We start from the raw sequence: 21,439 nt of genomic DNA, 5'->3' as shown, positions 1-21,439 counted from the left end.
TGAATCGGAAAGGTTTGAAGGGACATGGGCCAAGTGCTGCAAACAGGACTAGATTAGGTTTGGATAACTGGTTTGAGTGGTCGAGTTGGACCTAAGAGTCTGTTTCTGTGCCATACATCTCTATGACTCTATGACGTTAACAAAACAGGGTTTAGTAACATCAGTACAAATAGCTCAATGACCATGATTCCTTCCCTCATGTGAGTAAGAGCAAAATTCTTCAAATGTGTTTCTTTGTGAACTCTCTGGTGTGTGAGCAGTTCGAGTGACAGAGTGAATCCCTTCCCACACACTGATCAAGTGAATTATTTCTCCCCAGTGTGAATCCGCTGATGCGTCACAAAGTCGGCTGACTAAGTTAAACCTTTGCCATGAATCAGCAAGTGAACAGTTTCTGACCAATGTAAAAATGGTTGGTGTGTAAGCAGGTTCGATGTAACAGCAAAACGTTTTCTATACAGGGAGCAGGTGAAAAGGTTTATAGCCGGCGTTAGCTTGCTGGAGTTCCAGCAGTTTAGTGAACAGGTGAATCCTTTCTCAGACTCAGAGCAGGTGAACGGTCTCACTCCAGTGTGAACTCGCTGGTGTTTCAGCAGGTCAGATGACTAAGCGAATCCCTTCTCACACTCAGAGCAGGTGAATGGCTTCTCCCCAGTGTGATTGTGTTGTTGAATTTCGAGCCAGGTTGGATAAAAAAAATCCCTTCCCACAATCGGCACACTTCCACAGCCTCTCGTCTGAGTGACTGTGTAGGTGTTTTGACATTTCAGATGATACTTCACAGATTGTTCCACACATTGACGGCGTGTGTTTCTCTCCATTTCGAACTCCGCTTGTTCCTTCCACGTTTAAAAACCTCTAATAAGAACTTCATGGTAAACAGCATAACGGTCCGTACTGGTTGTGGTTTTGATTGAATTCTCTCATTCCAAATAACCTTTCAAACATCAGGAAAAAAAGTAGTGAGGGAGAAACAGCAGCGTTCAAACATGATGCCTGAAGTTAAACCATAAACTAGAGTAATTGCAGCCTTCATCGAATCAATTAAACATGCAAAGGATCGTGTTAAATGCATACAATGGACGTGGCAAAACAACAGCAAATGCAACTGCTTGTTGGGAAACAGTTTGATAAGGAACCTTACGGAGAAATGCTGATTGAAGCCTCGAACCTGGCGAGTCCAAAGACTGGTATTGATCACAGGATAAAAGGGAAGGAACTGCCCCACAGTCAGTTAAAACCGCCTGGTAAATATAGCCACGTTAAATATCAAAATAGATCCATGGGGTTACAGAAATGCACATTATGGAAACAGATCCTTCGGTCCAACTGGTCCATGCCGACCAGATATCTGAGATTAATCCAGTCCCATTTGCCAGCACTTGGTCCATATTGTTATGAATATGTGCATGTACTGTACATTTAAGAGAGTTAAAAGTTAGCAGAACTACCTGACAGCACCAAATGTTCTGAACAAGATACAATGAAACGCGTGGTCCAGCAGCTAAGGTAGATGGTTGCCTGGAGACAAAAATAAATTCGAATTAGGCCAATCAGTTGAAATTATACTCCGAGAAATACCAACTCAAATGAAGTTTGAATTGAGTACGTTGACATTATTAAAAGCCAATGACACAATCTGATGCTTTGGGGGTGTAGGCCCAGGGAAAATTGAATAGTTGTGGGGAGAACTGTCAAGCCAGCAGCATCTGCAGATGTCCCACAGAGCAGCTCTCTGAAAGGTATCTTTATGGATCAGTGACCTGTGAAACAGAAATTTCTAAGGAGAAGAAAAGAAAGATGGAGGAAGATATAAAGAGACAATTCAACAACTGGCTGGCTTTGACAGTTGATCTTTTCTTGGTAAACCTTAAATCGGGGGTTTTATAGAACTGAAAGCAAAAAATGGGCTAGAGGAAGGAGTTGTAAATAGTTGTGAGTTAATTATTCACTGTAACACTTTAAGAAATAAAGTTGTTAATTTTTACTTTAAATAATTCTTGGCCTCTCGAATTTTCATAGATAACCACACAGGATAAATCTTTTCTATGCTGCAAGGGGGTTTACCCGTTTCATCACAATTTTCCTCTGAATTCGTCCTATTCGCATACCCATCCAGATACATTTTAAATTGTACCAGCCTCCACCACTTTCTCTGGCAGCTCGTTCCAACCTCACATACCCTCTGCATGAAAAGGTTGCCCCTTAGGTCTCTTATAATCCTTTACCCTCTTATCTTAAATCAATGCCCTCTAGCTTTAGACTCTGCTACTCTGGGGAAAATACCTTGTCTATTCACGATATCCATGTTCCTCATCATTTTATAAACCTCTATAACATCACCACTCAGCCTCTGACGCTCAAGGAAAACAGCCCCAAACTATTCCGCCTCTCTCTATGGCTCAAACCCTCCAACTATGGCAACATCCATATAAATCTTTTCAGAATCCTTTTCAAGTTTTACAAAATGCTTCCTATAGCAGGGAGACCAGACGTCAGCGCAATAGCCTAACCAAAGCCATTTACAGTCACAACATGACCTCCCAACTCCTATACTCAGTGCTCTGACCAAAAACGGAAAGGATACCAAATGCCTTCTTTACTATCTTATCTACGTGCACCTCTACTTTCAAGGAACTATGAACCTGCACTCCAAGGTTGCTTTGTTCAGCAACATTCCTCAAGACCTTACCATTAAGTGTAAAAGTCCTGCCTTTATTTGCTTTCCAAAAGCAATTTTAAGTATGAATGACATTAGCGTATTTAATTGCATTCCTGTGGAAATTCAAAGGCAGATAGATAGGATTCTGGGTAATCCAAGATGGAGGACGGGAAAGATTTCTGGCTGGAACAGTAACTCCTTTTTTGAGGTATTTTAGGTGTTGGAGGTAATTTCCTCGAATTCCAGGAGCACCAATTACTGTTTTATATGCCATAGCATTGTTTTGGAACTTTGGAGAAAAGAAGAGTAAAAAAAAACAGTTTCAAAAGGGAGAGGACAGACAAAGGAAACACATGGTGAGGTCAATGCAGGAGAGAGAGAGAAAAAACGAAATCCACATTGCTAACTGACAGAGTTAGCAGTTACTGCCTTTGCTGTTGAATTCATGTTTCGCTGGACATCGGAGTGCATCTGGGGAAATTTTAAAAAAACTGTGAAATTTACAACTGATCTTGGAGGAACCAGTCTTGGAGAGGTCTTGAGCCATATCTCTCGATTAAACTTAAAATATAAATCATAAGTATTAATTTAACCTGTAGCAGTGTTTTGTAGAGGAATAAGACAGTGATATTTTCTGGGTCTGTAGATTGGAAGACGCAAAAATGGTCTTTCCTAGAGTAATATTCTCTTCGTGTTGGACGTGGGAGCTCAGGGAGAGTTTATGGATTACTGAGCATTATATCTGTAATAAATGCCGTTGTTTACGAATCCTATCAGATCAAATGGATCGGTTGGAGTGACAGTTAGAAGCAATGAGAAATTTACAAGAGCACGGGGATATGATGGATGGCAGAGAGAAAAGTCACAAATACAGTCACATAGATGGGTTAACTCCAGGAAAGGTAAGTGAGGTAGGCAGGTAGTGGAGGGGTCTTCTGAGGCTATCCCCATTCCAAATAAGTATGCTATTTTGGAAAATGTAGGGGGTGATGGATTCTCAGGGGAATGTAGCACGAGCAAGCAAGTTGCTGGTATTGAGACTGGTTCTAATGTAATGAGAGGAACGTCGGGGTCCAAGCAGTCGGGGACTCTCTAGTTTTACCGACTCTTTAGTCCTAGGTACAGACAGACGTTTCTGTGGCCAGCACCAAAAAATCAGGATGGTGTGTTGCTTCCCTGGTTTCAGGATCAAGGATGTCTCGGAGAGGGCGCAGAATGTTCTCAAGGGGTAGAGGGGCCAGCAGGAGGTCATCGTGTACATTGGAACATCTGACATAGGAAGGGAAAAGGCTGAGATTCTGAAGGGAGATTACAGAGTGTTAGGCAGGAATTTAAAAAGGAGGTCCTCCAGAGTAGTAATATCTGGATTACTCGCGGTGCTACATGCTAGCGAGGCGGGAATAAGAGGATAGAGCAGATAAATGCATGGCTGAGGAGCTGGTGCACGGAAGAAGGATTCACATGTTTGGATCATCGGGAGCTATTTTGGGGTAGAAGTGATCTGTATAAGAAGGACGGGATTGCAATTAAATTAGAAGGGAACTAACACTGGCAGGGAGGTTTGCGAGAGCTGCTCCGGAGGATTTAAACCATTAAGTGAGGGGGGTGGAGGGGAGGGGGTGGGTGGTGGTGGAGATAGTGGTGAAACACATCAATCTCAGACTGGTACAGTTGAGAACAAAGGCGTGTCAAACATTTAGGGTAGACAGAAACAAAGCAGAGCATAAGATACAACTGATAAATTTAACTGTATTTATCTATTTCAATGCAAGAGGCCTAACATGAAAGACAGATGAACTCGGAGCATGGTTAGGAACTTGGAACGAGGATAAAATAGCAATTGCAGAAACATGGCTCGGGGATGGACCGGACTGACAGCTTAATGTTCCAGGATGCAAACGCTACAGGAAGGATGGAAAGGAAGGCAAGAGAGGAGGGGCAGCAGCGTTTTTGATTAGGGATTGCATTACAGCTGCACTGAGGGAGGATATTCCCGGAAACACATCCAGGGAAATTATTTGGGTGGAACTGAGAAATAAGAAAAGGATGAGCACCTTATTGGGATTGTATTATAGATCCCCTAATAGTCAGAGGGAAACTGAGAAACAAATTTGTCAGTCGATCTCAGTTATCAGTAAGAAAAATAGGGTGGTTATGATAGGGGATTTTAACTTTCCAAACATAGACTGGGATTGTCATAGTGCTAAGGGTTTAGATGGAGAGGAATTTGTTAAGTGTGCGCAAGAAAGGTTTTTGATTCAGTAGGTGGATGTACCTACTACAGAAGATGCAAAACTTGACCTACTCTTGGGAAAAAAGGCAGGGCAAGTGACTGAGGTTTCAGTGGGGGAGCACTTTAGGGCCAGCGACCATAATTCTATCAGTTTTAAAATAGTGATGGAAAAGGATAGACCAGATCTAAAAGTTTACCTTCTAAATTTGAGGAAGGCCAATTTTGACGGTATTAGGAAAGAACTTTTAAAAGCTAATTGGGGGCAGATGTTCGCAGATAAAGGAACGGCTGGAAAATAGGAAGCCTTCAGAAATGAGATAACTAGAGTCCAGAGAAAGTATATTCCTGTTAGGGTGAAATAAAAGGTTGGTAGGTGTAGGGAATGCAGGATGAGGAAAGAAATTGAGGGTTTGGTTATGAAAAAGAAGGAAGCATATGCCAGGTATAGACAGGATAGATCAAGTGAACCCTTAGAAGAATGTAAAGGCAGTAAGAGTAAACTTAAAAGGGAAGTCAGGAGGGCCAAAAGGGAACATGAGATAGCTTTGGAAAATAGGGTTAATGAGACTCCAAAGGGTTTTTACAAATACTTTAAGGACAAAAGGGTAACCAGGGAGAAAATAGGGCCCCTCAAAGATCAGCAAGGCAGCCTTTGTGTGGAGTCACAGAGACAGGAAAATAAGAAACGAGTGTTTTGCATCGGTATTTACTCTGGAAAAGGACATGAAAGACACAGAATGTAGAGAAATAGATGGTGACATCTTTTAAAATGTCCATATTACAAAGCAGGAAGTGCTGGATGTCTTGAAACGCATAAATGTGGGTACATATCCTGGACCTGATCAGATGTACCCTAGAACTCTGTGGAAAGCTAGGGAAGTGATTGCTGGACCTCTTCCAGAGATATTTGTATCATCGATAGTCACAGGTGACGGGCTGGAAGACTGGAGGTTGGCTAACGTGGTGCCACTGTTTAAGAAAGTGGTAAGAACAAGCCAAGGAACTGTTGACCAACGAGCCTGACCTCGGTGGTGGGTAAATTGTTGGAGAGAATCCTGAGGGACAACATGTACATGTATTTGGAAAGGCAAGGACTGATTGGGGATAATCAACATGGCTTTGTGCGTGGGAAATCATGTCTCACAAACTTGATCGAATTTTTTGAAGAAGTAACAAAGAGGATTGATGAGAGCAGAGCAGTGGACGTGATTTATGTGGACTTCAGTAAGGCGTTCGACAAGGTTTCCCCACTGGAGACTGGCGAACACGGTTAGATCTCATGGAATACAGGGAGAACTCTCTATCTGAATACAGAACTGTCTTAAAGGTAGAAGACAGAGGGTGGTGGTGGAGGGTTGTTTCTCAGGCTGGAGGCCTGACCAGTGAAGTGCCACAAGGATCGGTGCTGAGTCCACTACTTTTCTTCATTTATATAAATGATTTGAATGTGATCATAAGAAGTATAGTTAGTAAGTTTTCACATGACACCAAAATTGGAGGTGCAGTGGACAACGAAGAAGGTTACCTCAGATTAAAACAGGATCTTGATCAGATGGGCTAGTGGGCTGAGACGTGGCAAATGGAGCTTAATTTAGTTAAATATCAGGTGCTGCATTTTGAGAATGCAAATCTTAGGAGGACTTATACACTAAACGGTAAGGTCTTCGGGAGTGTTGCTGAGCAAAGAGACCTTGGAGTGCAGGTTCATAGCTCCTTGAAAGTGGAGTCGCAGGTGGATAGGATAGTGAAGAATGTGTTTGGTATGCTTTCCTTTATTTGTCAGAGTATTGCGTATAAGAGATAGGAGGACATGTTGCGGTTGTACAGGACATTGGTTAGGTCACTGTTGGAATATTGTGTGGAGTTCTGGTCTCCTTCCTATTGGAAAGATGTTGTGAAACTTGAAAGGGTTCAGAAAAGATTTACAAGGATGTTGCCAGGATTGGACGGTTTGAGCTATAGGGAGAGGTTGAATAGCCTAGGGCTGTTTTCCCTGGAGCGTCGGAGGCTAAGGAATGACTTTATAGAGGTTTATAAAATCATGATGGGCATGGATAGGTTAAACAGACAAAGTCTTTTCCTTGGGGTGGGAGAGTCCAGAACTGGAGGGCATAGGTTTAGGGTGAGAAGGGAAAGATATGAAAGAGACCTAAGGGGCAACGTTTTCACTCAGAGGGTGGTACATGTATGGAATGAGCTGCCAGAGGAAGTGGTGGAGGCTAGTACGATTGTAACATTGAAAATGCATCTGGGTAGGTGTATGTTGGAAGGGTGTAGAGGGATACGGACCAGGCGTTAGCAGGTGGGGGTAGATTGGGTTGGGGTATTTGATCGCCATGGACGAGTTGGACCGAAGGGTCTGTTTCCATGCTGTACATCTCTATGATTCTATGACTCTACAAAGCTTCCTTCCTAAAATCAGAGTAGCATTGAACAGCGGATTCAGGAGATGAAGTCTGAAATGTGGTTAAAAATGTTGCACTCTGAATTCCCCAGAGGATAACTGATATGGAGGGTTCAGAGAATGTCCTCGTGGGTCTGCTCATGGGCTTGGCCAGACTGGCTATAAACAGGACCAGGCAGCAGGCCGTGGAAGGGGTTGTTAGGGCCAACTGCCGGCCCCTCTTCTGCGGTTACATTCCGGTCTGAATACTTCTGGAGGAGGATCATGAAGTGTCCATTGATACCCTCGAGGTTTTCAGGGAGAGGTGGGCACCGCAGGGCGTGGAGTGTTTTATTTCCCCCTCTGACTCTATTTTGATTTAATCTCTGCCCTCTCATTCATTTTTTAGACCACGTAGGCATTGCCCTTGAAGATAGAGGTACTACTTGTCAAAAAAAAAGCTTATGTGTAAAAGGTGTATGTTTTCCTTTGTTCAGTGGAGAGGCCATTGGAGTGGCTTTCGTCTCATAGCTGTTAAGACAATAAACACCTTGATGCTTGAAGTGGACCTGATGTTGAGTGAGCCATTTTGGGGCGGCACGGTGGTTCAGTGGTTCACATTGTTGCCTCACAGGCCCAGAGTTCTATTCCCACCTCCGGTGACTGCCTGTGTGGAGTTTGCAACATTCTCGCTGTGTCTGCGTGGGTTTCCTCCGGGTGCTCCACTTTCCTCCCAGAGTCCAATGATGTGCCGGTTAGGTGGATTGGTCGTGCTAAATTGCCCAGAGTTTTCAAGAATGTATAGGTTAGGCACATTCGTCAGGGCAAAATGTAGAGAAGTGAGGGAATGGGTCTGGGTGGGTTACTCGGTGTGGACTTGTTGGGCCAAAGGACACAGAAGGGATTCTATATCATTCTGTACGAATTTAGTCATTCTGCTACGACATGTAGTTATGTGAGAGGAACTGAAGCTGTCTGGTTGGAATGAAACAGATCGAGTGGAAGATGAGACACATTTGTTTATGAAAGATTAATATATAGTCGATGAGGAAAGGTTATTCCAATTCACTGGTCATAGAAAAAGATTTTGGGACACTGAATGATTGAAGACTTTGGTAAAGGGTAATAGGCAAAATGTCAGAAAAAGTTTTATGCAGCACATGATCATGATCCAGAATACCATATTTACTTTCAAAGGCCAATAATATATACCAAGTGATTCGGTCGTGTGATATTTTGTTTCAATTTTCTGTCTGCAGATGTCCATGTAATGTCCTGTGAAAGAGGTTTACTACATTTCAGCCCAGGATACCAATTCAGAAAAGAAAAACAATTCCTCGGATGTGAAGTTGCAGTTATGAACTCCCCTCCTTCTAACTCCATGGCAAAGCAAAGGATGTGGATGCTTCCTACAGTCATCATGATACTGTCACTCGTTTCGATAATGCCATCTACACAGTATCCTGAATTTCAGTTCTGGGTCTGTACATCCGAAACATTGACTACACCAGCTCCTGATGATACCTGACTTGCTGTGTTTTTCCAGCCTCCTGCTTGACTCCACTGGGGCTTCGTGTGACTGGATAAAGTCACAGTCGAGAGTGTGGTGCTGGAAAATCAGAGCAGGTCAGGCAGCATCTGAGGAGTGGGAAAGTTCATGATTCAAGCCCTTCATCAGGAATGAGGCCTGTGGGCCGGAGTGGGAGTGTGCTGAGAGACAGATGGTGGTGGGGCTGTGGGGGAAGGTAGCTGAGAATGCAATTGGTAGATGAAGGTGCGGGGGTAAGGTGACAGGTTGGAGAAATCCGGTGACCCTTCCACAGAAGTGGTGATTGGGAAAATGTTGGTTAATATGCAGAAGAAAGGGTGGGAGGAAGGCGGTTGGAGTAAATGATAGATAGGGATAGAGCCCAAAGTGAGACAAAAGGAGATGGGCAGCCAAAGGATTTGATAACCATCTGTCTGGGAGGGTAACTAGCTGTTAACGGAGATTGCAAGTGGTCAACAATAGGTATGTTATGACAGACTATGTGATAACAAGTCTTGGTGTGCGTGGTAGGGGGCTAGGACATGGGGTAATTTAGGCCCTAAAATTATTGAATTCAATACTGAGGAGGGCTGTAGGTTCCCTAAGAGTAAAATTGCTTGACTGGAACACTACAGCAAGTCTGAGACAAACATGCTGGACAGGGAACAGGGTGGTGTGCTGAAGTGACAGACAACTGGAAGCGCAGGGTCTTTTTTGCGGGCAGAACGTAGATATTCTATGAAGCAGTCGCCCAATCTATGCTTCGTTTCTCCAATGTAGATGAGACCACATTGTGAGCAGCGAATGCAATAGAATAGGCTGTGGAAAGTGGAAGTAAAGTGCAACTTCACCGAAAAGGCATGTTCAGGCTCTTGGATACTGAGGAGGGAGAGGGAAATGGACAGGTGTAACAACTTTGGCGGTTGCAGGGCAAAGTGCCATGGGGCTATGGGCGGGCGATGGGAGTGAAGGAAGAGTGAACTCCAATGTGACCCCAGCCCAATTACCTCCTCCCTTAAATATATCCCTGGGGGTGGAATCATTAATTCATATTCATGTTCCGAGGGCCAGCATAATTATTGTGTTACAACAACAGCAGGCCGCACCGTGCATGCTTTATGACGTCATGGTGCGGCTGAAAGCCTCGCTGAGGGTCAGGCAGCACTGCATCGGCAAATATTGGGATGGCCAGCCACTATCAGTTTACATGGGGACACATCTGCACCTTAAAAGCGGCCTCGAGGCAAAGTTCCCTTACTTCTACTTAAACTTCAAGACCTATCAAACTAAAATTCCTCATGTATGTCTGGCGGCTCTTTTCCCCAATGTCGGCAAATTAATTCTGCAGCCACTTGGGTAAAATTTGAACATGGTGAGAAACATCAGCTTCTAAACCTCGATCCAGAACTGCTCGACCAATACTTAAAGCCATAAATCCGCCGCATGATAATGGCCAAGAAAAACTGTATCCGGCTCATTCAATTCGTGATTCTAAAGAGAAACAGAAGTGACAACGCAAGTGAAACTGAGGAAATGGCAGAAAGGCTGCCGATTCACTTTGAATGTATTCCCACACAGGGATGGTTGCTGGTGGCATGGTGTGTCTGTGGTGTCTGGGATCAGACTGTTTACAATGAATGTCCCAGCTTTACTTTGGTAAAGTAACACTGATGGAGGACAATTGTTATTTCAGTAACTGCAGTCTGAAGCTGGAATACGCTGACACTCGGGCTTCGAGATCTAACTGGATTTTTACATTTCAGACTCTGTGATGCAGTTAGTCAGAACTAGTCTAGCTGTTCGCCAAAATAGTTGTCAGTTGAACTTAAGCAAAATTGTAGAATTAGGGCCAGACTATTCAGGGGACATGTTCAAAAGTACTTCTACATATTGAGTTAGTCAGATGTTTGGAACTATTATACACAACCGGCAGTGAATACAGGATCATTTATCAACTTTGAATTTGAAACAGATTTTTTTTATCACGAATTATATTAAAAGACATGGGCCAACGGCAGGTAAGTAGAGTTAGGCCTCAGATCAGCCATGATTTCATTGAACGTTGGAAAACACTTGAGAGGCTGAATGTCCTCCTCCTGTTCCTATGTTCCTATAGTCTTCAGTGTTTCCTTGCTGCGCATTTCCGCCTGTCATTGGGGTCACAACCTGCAAGAAAATATTCTCCAATTATTGGTTGTTCTGGAAATATCGAATACAGGCACGCCCAGGCATCTTATACCGATATTCGGACAAACACAGTCACAGAACAGTTAACTGACTGAATTTCTGCACTTGAATCTTTAGAAACTTCATGTTCTTGGTTTTAAACAATCCCAATAATGATTCGCGTTCCTCGGCTCTAAATGCAACAACACAGGGAAAAAAACAGAAAAGCAGCAATGTTCCAGTCGTATAATCTCCAATCCTCTGCTGCCAGTGAAAAGTGGCTATGCAGCTTCAGGCGGGGTCGACCGCAAATCCTTGGGATGTGAGATTCTGCAACCAGGGTCCAATCTCCCAATACACCGAGCACAAGCTCAGGGAAACTGAGGGAGATTATGTCCTGATCACAAAACCTGTGAGCAGCGTTGGCAAAGGCCCAAGCGAGTCACCCATAAAACTCACTCATCTACTTTCTAAATGTTCCCAAATGTTTATTCCCTTTATTTTATTCATAATTGCAAATCTGAAAGTGAGAATTGGGAATATGTGGTAGCGAGTGGCTGTGTCTGTCAGGTTTGTCTGCCAGTTTTGTTGACATTGAAGTGAATTTGCTTCCAAAGTAAGGACAAAAAACACAGACAACCAACTTTACACCCAAGAAGAGAAGCTGAAGAAACTGGATGTCAGCGTTGAGAAAGAAGCAAAAGCAAAGAGGAATCTCAATGATTTTGCCGATTTTTGAGCAGAAAGCATTGGAGCTGTGGACTTCAGCTGATCATTTTATTTATTTTCGTGGATATTAAGAAGTTATTTTGCCTTGATATGAAATGTGGTTATAACCTGACTATCTGTCCGGCAACCTCAGTTAATAGAACAAAAGATTTTTATTCCGAGGTCGTGAGTTTGACATCCACATTGTACAATGTTCCATTGAAACTTTGATTTTTGTGCTGAATATTCTCTCTTCTTCTACTGGAAATCTAATCATATTCAAAGTGAGTTTTACTCCCGTTCGTTTTATTACTGTCCCCGTTGCTAGGTTATGAGGGAAAGCAGAGAGTGAATGGGAGACAAGTTTGTAGGTGTGGCTTAACGGTGGCACTTGACAGGTTCTACTTAGGTCTCGAGGCCAGTAAGTGGCTCAATCACAGAATTCGAATGGTCAAGTGCAATGGGAATCAAGACCTGTCCATATTAAGGAACACTAAAATTAGTGGGGTCTGATTCATTTTGAGGAAATAAATTAGGAAACTTCGTCACACAAACTGTCTCAGCGCAATCGTTAGCTTTGGTACGTTTAATTGAACATGCAAAGCTCATGGAACCACTTGATTGTGGCTTGACCTGGTACTAAGGTCTTACTTAGTGACTTTGATGTATTTTGTTGCCGAATTGCTACATTGGCTGGGGAGCAGTACCTGTACATAGAGAAGAGGAGTGTGGAATCAATTAGACAAGAAGACTAGACTATAACAGAGCTGTTACCAAATACATTTACCAATCTACGTTCATCCTATGGATTGTATTAGCATCATCAACTCTTCTCATCAAAATAACTCGAGAGACTGTCATCATAATTTTCTGTGAACAATTCTACATTAGTTTTGCTGACAGAAACCAATATTCTTGAAGTGGCTCCTTATTTTCGACCGTGATTATTAATCTCTGTACGCGTGGAAATGGATGCTTCCCACCCGCTCTATCTCTCACCAATGTGTGTAATTCAATTCGATCTCCCATCAGCCTCCTCAGTTCGAATCAAATCCAGGGGAACAGGAAACGTTGGGGCTATAACGGGGAAAGAACAAGCCCAATACTCACCTTCCTGTTTAAGGCATTCCATGAGAAATTTTAGACCACAACTTGGGGCGTTTAGTTGTGGCCAAACACATAAAGTGCAGGCTTAGAATTTCGTTGTGGCTCCCCCGCCCAGGGTAGTAACCTGCTGACTATGCTTTCTTCGCTGGCGATTTTAAATGACTTCCTGTTGCTTGCATTATCGCTCAAACTTCACAAAACCCGTCTCAATAAAGTCCCGTTTTCTCATGTCTGGGAATTTATTGCCATGCAGGAAACTCGAGTTCTCAACAAACAACGTACCAGACTAAAAACGTCAGCTCTGTTTACCTTTCCACTGATTCTGCTCGACCTGTTGGCTTTCTGCAGTATTCTCTGTGGTTATTAGGCACAAGTGCTGCTTTTCATTCGAGAACTTCAATTCCTGTCCTCTGGTAACTGACTCTGTTCAGTGGCAATTGATTCTTCTGATCATTAATCTGCCCATTCCCACTGCTTCTTCTCCCATCATTACCAACAGTCCCAGAAAATCTCCAGTTAACCTTCTTTGCTCCAAAGCAAGCATTCCCAACCTCGGGAATGTCTCCTCAAAATGGAAATTCCTCATCCCTGGACATGATGTATGGCGTACAATTGGGAAGAGAATTTGGCAAAATATTGTCAGTTATGAAGTGGAAAAATGTTAATGAAGCAAAACAGAGTTCCCACTCTCCTGCTTTGTGAACCTTCAGAAACTTTTTAGGAACCGGAATTAGAGGAGAAAAATGGATGAACTGTCCGACTGAGCAGAGACAGTCCAGACACCGTCTCCTTGTTTAAGAGGCCGAGAGATTAACTTTAATGTTCTCGGGATATGAACTGATCTGAGACATTGAAAGAATTCCCTTTCCTGCACATCAGGTATTCAAACTCCTTCTCGCCTCCGAGCCAATGAGACAACTCGGGAACAGGCAAAACACTGAAATGCTGGAAGGGTGATGGCCCCAATGTAGGAAAGCTAGTTCCGAGTGACATGGATGTGTCTGCAGATGGTAGGATCAGACTGCCCTCGGCGTCTCCAAATGAATGTTCCAGGCCTTATTATGGAAAAGTAAAACTGATAGACGACAATTGTAATTCTAGGAGGGCAGGCCGAATTATGAATTGACTATGAGCCTCCCCTAAGAGATTGTGCAGACAGCGTAGTCACCTGTTTCGGTGGCGCAAATGGTCAGCGCGTTTGGCTGTTAACCAGAGGGTTGGTGGTTTACCACCCACCCAGGGACGGTGCGCTCCCTCCAACTGCTTCCTTGGCTGCGAAGTTGTGCGCTTTTAACGGGGACAGGATAATGTTCCCCAAATGGAAACCTTCTCCACTGAGGGAGCACAAAGGGGTTTCAGAACTGCTTTAATGTCTAACGTAAAGGACTTCGGATACTGAGAACCAGAGACAAAAAGAGAAACTGCCGGAGAAACTTAGCAGGTTTGACAGGACCTGACGGAGCAAACAGAGATCTGAAATGTTGTGGCAGATTCTCTTTCCACAGATGCTGTGTGACTTGCTGAATTGCTCTTGCAATTTCTATTTTTTGTTTTTAATTGAGAGTTAATTTCATCTTTTGGGATAAAACTCCCAGACTCACCATGTGCAGATATTCAACCCTTTCGAATTTCTGTGAAGTGATTGGATTCAAACAAACGCTGCAATGATTTAGTCTTTCTCAGCTCCACAGGCAAAGAGACCTGGGAAATGAAACTGTCAGTATGGTTCTGTATTCGTGACCCGAGTGGTGAATGCGATGGACATGAAATCCACTGTGGTTTCCCCACGCAGGTGTGAACCCTGCCAACTACAAAATGAGAAATGTCGTCGAAAAGAAAGGGAGCTTGCTCCCCGGCTTCTTCTTTAAGATTCAAATCAGTGGAGTTGGAAAAAAAAATTCACTCACATTGGGACTGGTGGGAATCTGCAACCCACTGCCTGTTCGGGTGGAACAAGCAGAAACCAGCAGAGCTTCTTTAGAGGCTATGAGCCAAATGATTGGAAATGAGACTAGAACAGTGAGTGGTTGGAAATCGTCATCGAAATGAAGCAGGCACCTGAGGACAACGCTGTTTCCTTTGCCAGTGAAAGATACTGCTTCACAAAGTTGGGACTGTAGAAGGGAATCAGTGACGCTGATTATCTTTGGTTGTTGACCTTGTGAATGTTCCCATTGCTGCGCATGTCCGTGTTAATGTCAGAACTTTGCAACGTGGTGGTGTTAGATATGCACAGGGCTGGGGCGCAATGGATGACGCATCTGACTCCACCTGCCTATTTGAAATGCAGCTCACAGCTTCTTCAGACACCCCAATTAATCTTTCTCATTGTCCTGAAGCCGGCATACGGTTTGAATTACTGCAGGAATGAAAACCTTTTCACCGTTTCGCCTCAGTAAATGTCCCTGAGAACATCAGAGTCAAGTCACAGCTCTGTCTGAGGAGGGGAAGCAGAAATAGCCCCACACCTGCTCATCGGCACATTTCATTTTTCCCAAATCACCATCTCAACCACTGCGGCTCCTGGGAGTGGAAAGGGAGCAAACACCAAAACCCAGTCTCAGTTTAGTGAATCTTCCAAAAATAAGAAAACCGGTAATCCCTTCGGATTTTCTATCCTGGGCTGACAGGGATGGGGTTTGTCACTCTTTTGTAGGACATTGCAAGTGAATGTTTTGCAGAAAAGCACCATAATGCAATCTGATTAATCAGGACCTGGGTGTTTTCGGTCCTTGAATGTAAGTGTTGTGCTCCAGAACTTTGTTGTTCACAGTTTATAATACTTATCGTCCCAGTCTCCTGTATCACTTGTAGGAAATGTTTAATTTGCGTCTTGTAATCCTTTCACCGTCTGCTAATGAGAACAGCATTTCCTTGTTTTACCTAAATTATCTTGACCTTGCATACCTCAAGCCTCAAGTTAATTTCACGAGAAACCTTCACCAGTTCAAAAGGCAACTGTTAATGATAGCTCTGTTTCTTGTCACATATCCAATTTCAGATCAATGTTGTTCTTGTCCCTTTTATTTCTCCGATCCAGGTTTCGCTCACAGGGCTAGAACAGAACTGTCAACAAATACATTTACCAATCTACGTTCATCCTACCGATTATATTAGCATCATCAACACTTCTCATCAAAATAACTTGAGAGATTTTAATCACAATTTTCTGTGAACAGTTCTACATTAGCTTTGCTGAATGAACCCCAAATTTCTTGAGGTGGCTCCTTATTATCAGCCCTGATTATTCATCTCTCTACGCATGGAAATAGATCCTTCCCACCCGCTCTATCCCTCGTCAATGTGTCTAGTTCAATTCGATCTCCCATCAGCCTCCTCTGTCCTGATCAAATCCAGGGGAACAGGATATCTTGAGGTTATGGCGCGGACAGGACAAGCCCAGTACTCACCTTTCCTGTTAGAACAATTCCATGAGAAATAATAGATCATAAATTTGGGCGTGACGTTGTGGCCGAATAATTAAGGTGCTCGCTAAGAGATCATTTGGGGGCTCTACTGCCCAGAGTGGAAACCTGCTGACTATGCCTACTTCGCTGTCGATTTTAAATGACTTCCTGTTGTTTGCATTATCGCTCAAACTTCACAAAACCCGTCTCAATAAAGTCCCGTTTTCTCATGTCTGGGAATTTATTGCCATGCAGGAAACTCGAGTTCTCAACAAACAACGTACCAGACTAAAAACGTCAGCTCTGTTTGCCTTTCCACAGATGCTGCTCGACCTGTTGGCTTTCTGCAGTATTCTCTGTGTTTATTAGGCACAAGTGCTGCTTTTCATTCAAGAACTTCAATTCCTGTCCTCTGGTAACTGACTCTGGTCAGTGGCAATACGTTTTTCTGATCATGAATCTGCCCATTCCCACCGCTTCTTCTCCCATCATTACCACCAGTCCCAGGAAATTTCCAGTTAGCCTTCTTTGCTCCAAAGAGAACATTCCCAATCTTGGGAATGACTCCCCAAAATGGAAATTCCTCATCCCTGAACATGACACTAAGGCGTCCAATTTGGAAGAGATTTTGGCAAAATATTGTCAGTTAGGAAGTGGAAAAATGTTCATGAAGCAAAACAGAAATCCCAGTCTCCAGCTTTGTGAATCTTTGGAAACTCTTTGGGAAGCGGATTTAGAGGAGAATGAAAGATGAACCGTCCGACTGAGCAGAGACAATCCAAACACCGTCCCCTTTTTGAAGAGGCCTGGAAATTGACTGATGTTCTCAGGATATGAATTGATCTGAGACATTGAAATAATTGTCGTTCATGCAATTCAGGAATTCAAACCCCTTGTCTCCTCCGAGCCAATGAGAGAACTCGGGAACAGGCAAAACACTGAAAGGCTGGAAGGGCGACCGCCCCGGAGCACAAAGCTAGTTCCTCGTGACATGGATGTGTCTGCAGACTGTCCCCGGTGTCTCCACAATGAATGTCCCAGGCTTTATTATGTAAAAGTAAAACTGTTAGACGACAATTGTAATTCTCGGCGGGGCCGGCTGAATTATGAATTCACTAACAGCCTCCCCTAAGCGATGGCGAAACCAAAGCTATCGCTGGTCTCTGTGGCGCAATTGGTTACCGCGTTCCCCTATTAACCAACTGGTTGGTGTTTCGCGCCCACTCCGGGGTGGTGTGTTCGCCGCTCGTCCTCGGCTTCGAAGCAGTCTGCTTTTAATGGGGTCAAGAAATTGTTCCCCGAACAGAAATCCTTTCCCCAAAGGGGTTTCTGAATTGAATTAATGTCAAATGCAAGGGACTGCGGATGCTAAGAAGCCGAGACAAAAAGAGCAACTCGGCAGGTTTGACAGCACCTGTCGGAGAAAACGGAACTTTGAAATGTTGTCTCTGATTCTCATTCCACCGATGCTGCCTGACCTTCTCATTTCCTCCAGCAATCTCGTGTTTTGTTTTTAACTGAAAGTTCATTTCATCTTTTGCGATGAAACACCTAGACTCGCCGTGTGCAGATATTTGACCCTTTCGAATCACTGTGAAATGATTGGATTCAAACAAACTCTGCGATTATTTACTCTTTCTCTGCTCCACAGGCAGACAGACCTGGGAAGTGAAGCTGTCAGTGTGGTTCTGTATTCGTGGGCAGAGTGGTTAATGCGATGGACTTGAAATCCATTGCGCTTTCCCCACGCAGGAGTGAACCCTGCCGACTACAAAATGAGAAATGCCGCCGAAAAGAAAGGGAACTTGCTCCCCGGCTTCTTCTTTAAGGTTCAAATCAGTGGTGGGGGAAAAATATTTAACTCACATTGGGACTGGTGGGAATCTGCAAACCACTGCCTGTTCGGGTGGAACAAGCAGATACCCGCAGAGCTTCTTTTGAGGCTATGAGCCAAGTGTTTGGAAATGAGACTAGAACAGTGAGGGGCTGGAAATCGTGATCGAAATGAAGCAGGCACCTGAGGACAAGGGTGTTTCCTTTGCCAGTGAAAGATACTGCTTCACAAAGTTGGGACTGTGGAAGGGAAACACTGACGGTGATTATCTTTGGTTGTTGACCTTGTGACTGTTCCCATTGCTGCGCATGTCCGTGTTAACGTCAGAACTCTGCAGACTGGTGGCGTCAGATACGCACAGGGCCGGGGGCGCAATGGATGACGCATCTGACTCCACATAACTGTTTGAAATGCAGCTCACAGCTTCTTCACACACCCCAATTAATCTTTCTCATTGCCCTGAAGCCGGCAAACGGTTTGAATTCCCGATCTGCGGGAGTGAGAATCTTCTCATTGTCTCGCGTCAATAAATATCTCTGAGAACATCGGAGTCAAGTCACAGCGTTGTCAGATGAGGGGAGGTTGAAATAACCCCACACGCTGCTCACGATCACATTTTACTGTCCCCAACCCACCGCCCCAACCACTGCGGCTCCTGGGAGTGGAAAGGAAACAATCACCAAAACCCAGTCTTGGCTTTGTGAATCTTCAGCAAATAAGCAAACGTTCATCCCTTCCGATTTTCTATCCTGGGCTGACAGGGATGAGTTTTGTCATCTTTTGTAGGATATTACAAGTGGAAGTTTTGCAGAAAAGCACCACAATGCAATCTGATTAACCAGGACCTGGATGTTTTCGGTATTTGAATGTAAGTGTTGTGCTCCAGAACATTGGTGTTCACAGTTTATAATACTTATCTTCCCAGTCCCCTGTATCACTTGTCGAAAATGTTTAATTTGCGTCTTGTAATCCTTTCACTGTCTGCTAATGAGGAACGTGTTTGCGTGTTTTACCTAAGTTATGTTGACCTTGCATACCTCGAGCCTCAAGCTAATTTCACGAGAAACCTTCTCCAGTTCAATAGCAAACTGTTAGTGATGGCTCTGTTTCTTGTCACGTATCCAATTTCAGATCGATGTTGTTAATGACCCTTTTATTCCTTCAGATCCACGTTTCGCTCACAGGGCTAGAACAGAACTGTCACCAAATACATTTACCAATCTACATTCATCCTATCGATTGTCCAGAGACAGTCCAGACAACGTCCTCTTGTTGAAGAGGCCGGGAGATTGACTCTGAACTGATCTGAGACATTGAAAGAATTGTCGTTCCTGCACATCAGGAATTCAAACCCCTTGTCTCCTCCGAGCCAATGAGCAAACTCGGGAACAGGCAAAACACTGAAAGGCTGGAAGGGCGACGGTCCCGGAGCACAAAGCTAGTTCCTCGTGACATGGATGTGTCTGCAGACTGTCCCCGGTGTCTCCACAATGAATGTCCCAGGCTTTATTATGTAAAAGTAAAACTGTTAGACTACAATTGAAATTCTCGGCGGGGCCGGCTGAATTATGACCTCACTAACAGCCTCCCCTAAGCGATGGTGCAGCCCCGACTCCCGCTTGCCTCTGGCGCAATTGGTTCGCGCGTTCGGCTATTAACCGAAAGGTTGGTGGTACGAGCCCACCCAGGGGCGGTGTGCTTGCTGCCCGTCCTTAGCTTCTAAACCGTGCGATTTCAATGGGGGGCAGGAAAATGTTCCCCAAACAGTAATCCTTTCCCCAAAGGGATTTCTGGATTGAATTAACGTCTGACATGAGGGACTGCAGAGCCGAGACAAAAAGAGAAACTCAGCAGGTTCGACAGCACCTGTCGGAGAAAACGGAGCTCTGAAATGTTGTCTCTGATTCTCATTCCACCGATGCTGCCTGACCTTCTCAATTCCTCCTGCAGTTTCGTGTTTGGTTTTTAACTGAAAGTTCATTTTATCTTTTGCGATGCAACACCTAGACTCGCCGTGTGCAGATATTTAACCCTTTCGAATCACTGTGAAATGAGTGGATTCATACAAACGCTGCGATGATTCACTCTTTCTCTGCTCCACAGGCAGTCAGACCTGGGAAGTGAAGCTGTCAGTGTGGTTCTGTATTCGTGGGCAGAGTGGTTAATGCGATGGACTTGAAACCCATTGCGCTTTCCCCACGCAGTTGTGAACCCTGCCAACTACAAAATGAGAAATGTTGTCGAAAAGAAAGGGAGCTTGCTCCCCGGCTTCTTCTTTAAGATTCAAGTCAGTGGAGGGGGAAATATATTTCACTCACATTGGGACTGGTGGGAATCTGTAACCCACTGCCTGTTCGGGTGGAACAAGCAGATACCCGCAGAGCTTCTTTTGAGGCTATGAGCCAAGTGTTTGGAAATGAGACTAGAACAGTGAGGGGCTGGAAATCGTGATCGAAATGAAGCAGGCACCTGAGGACAAGGGTGTTTCCTTTGGCAGTGAAAGATAGTGCTTCACAAAGTTGGGATTGTAGAAGGGATGCAGTGACGCTGATTATCTTTGGTTGGTGACCTTGTGACTGTTCCCATTGCTGCGCATGTCCGTGTTAACGTCAGAACTCTGCAGCATGGTGGCGTAAGATACGCACAGGGCCGGGGCGCAATGGATGACGCATCTGAGTCCACCTACCTGTTTGAACTGCAGCTCACAGCTTCTTCACCCACCCCAATTAATCTTTCTCATTGTCCTGAAGCCGGCATAAGGTTTGAATTACCGATCTGCGGGAATGGGAATGAGAATCTTCTCACTTAAAGTCTGGTTGAAGATTTGTAGCTCGGGTGTCCGTTGTTGTGGTTCTGTTCGCCGAGCTGGAAGTTTTTGCTGCAAACGTTTCGTTCCCTGGCTAGGGAGCATCATCAGTGCTATTGGAGCCTCCTGTGAAGCGCTGCTTTGATGTTACTTCCGTATTTATAGTGGTTTGTTCTTGCCGCTTCCGGGTGTCAGTTTCAGCTGTAGTAGTTTGTATGTGGGGTCCAGGTTGACGTGTCTGTTGATGGATCTTCTTGCCGTTTCCGGGTGTCAGTTTCAGCTGTAGTGGTTTGTATGTGGGGTCCAGGTCTATGTGTCTGTTAATGGAGTTTGTGGATGAATGCCATGCCTCTAGGAATTCCCTGGCTGTTCTCTGTCTGGCTTGTCCTATGATAGTAGTGTTTTCCCAGTCAAATTCATGTTCCTGGTTGTCTGAGTGTATGGCTACTAGGGATAGCTGGTCGTGTTGTTTTGTGGTTAGCTGATGTTCATGGATGCGGATTGTTAGCTGTCTTCCTGTTTGTCCTATATAGTGTTTTGTGCAGTCCTTGCATGGTATTTTGTAAACTACGTTAGTTTGGCTCGTGCTGGCTATTGGGTCCTTT

General features: G+C 44.3%; 1 protein-coding gene across 1 annotated transcript in view; it reads left to right on the top strand.

The window, feature by feature from the left end:
* Positions 1 to 1,078: 1,078 nt before the first annotated feature.
* LOC132807619 (zinc finger protein 239-like) overlaps positions 1,079 to 21,439 on the top strand; it is a 58,567-nt gene continuing 38,206 nt past the window's right edge. Inside the window, exon 1 of the mRNA XM_060821673.1 lies at positions 1,079 to 1,247. Coding sequence (XP_060677656.1) covers positions 1,079 to 1,247 — 169 coding nt within the window. The remainder of the gene's footprint in view (positions 1,248 to 21,439) is intronic.

This window comes from Hemiscyllium ocellatum, assembly GCF_020745735.1.
Source record: "Hemiscyllium ocellatum isolate sHemOce1 chromosome 27 unlocalized genomic scaffold, sHemOce1.pat.X.cur. SUPER_27_unloc_19, whole genome shotgun sequence".
Lineage (NCBI taxonomy): Eukaryota > Metazoa > Chordata > Chondrichthyes > Orectolobiformes > Hemiscylliidae > Hemiscyllium > Hemiscyllium ocellatum.
This window is presented reverse-complemented; position numbering and strand designations above follow the sequence as displayed.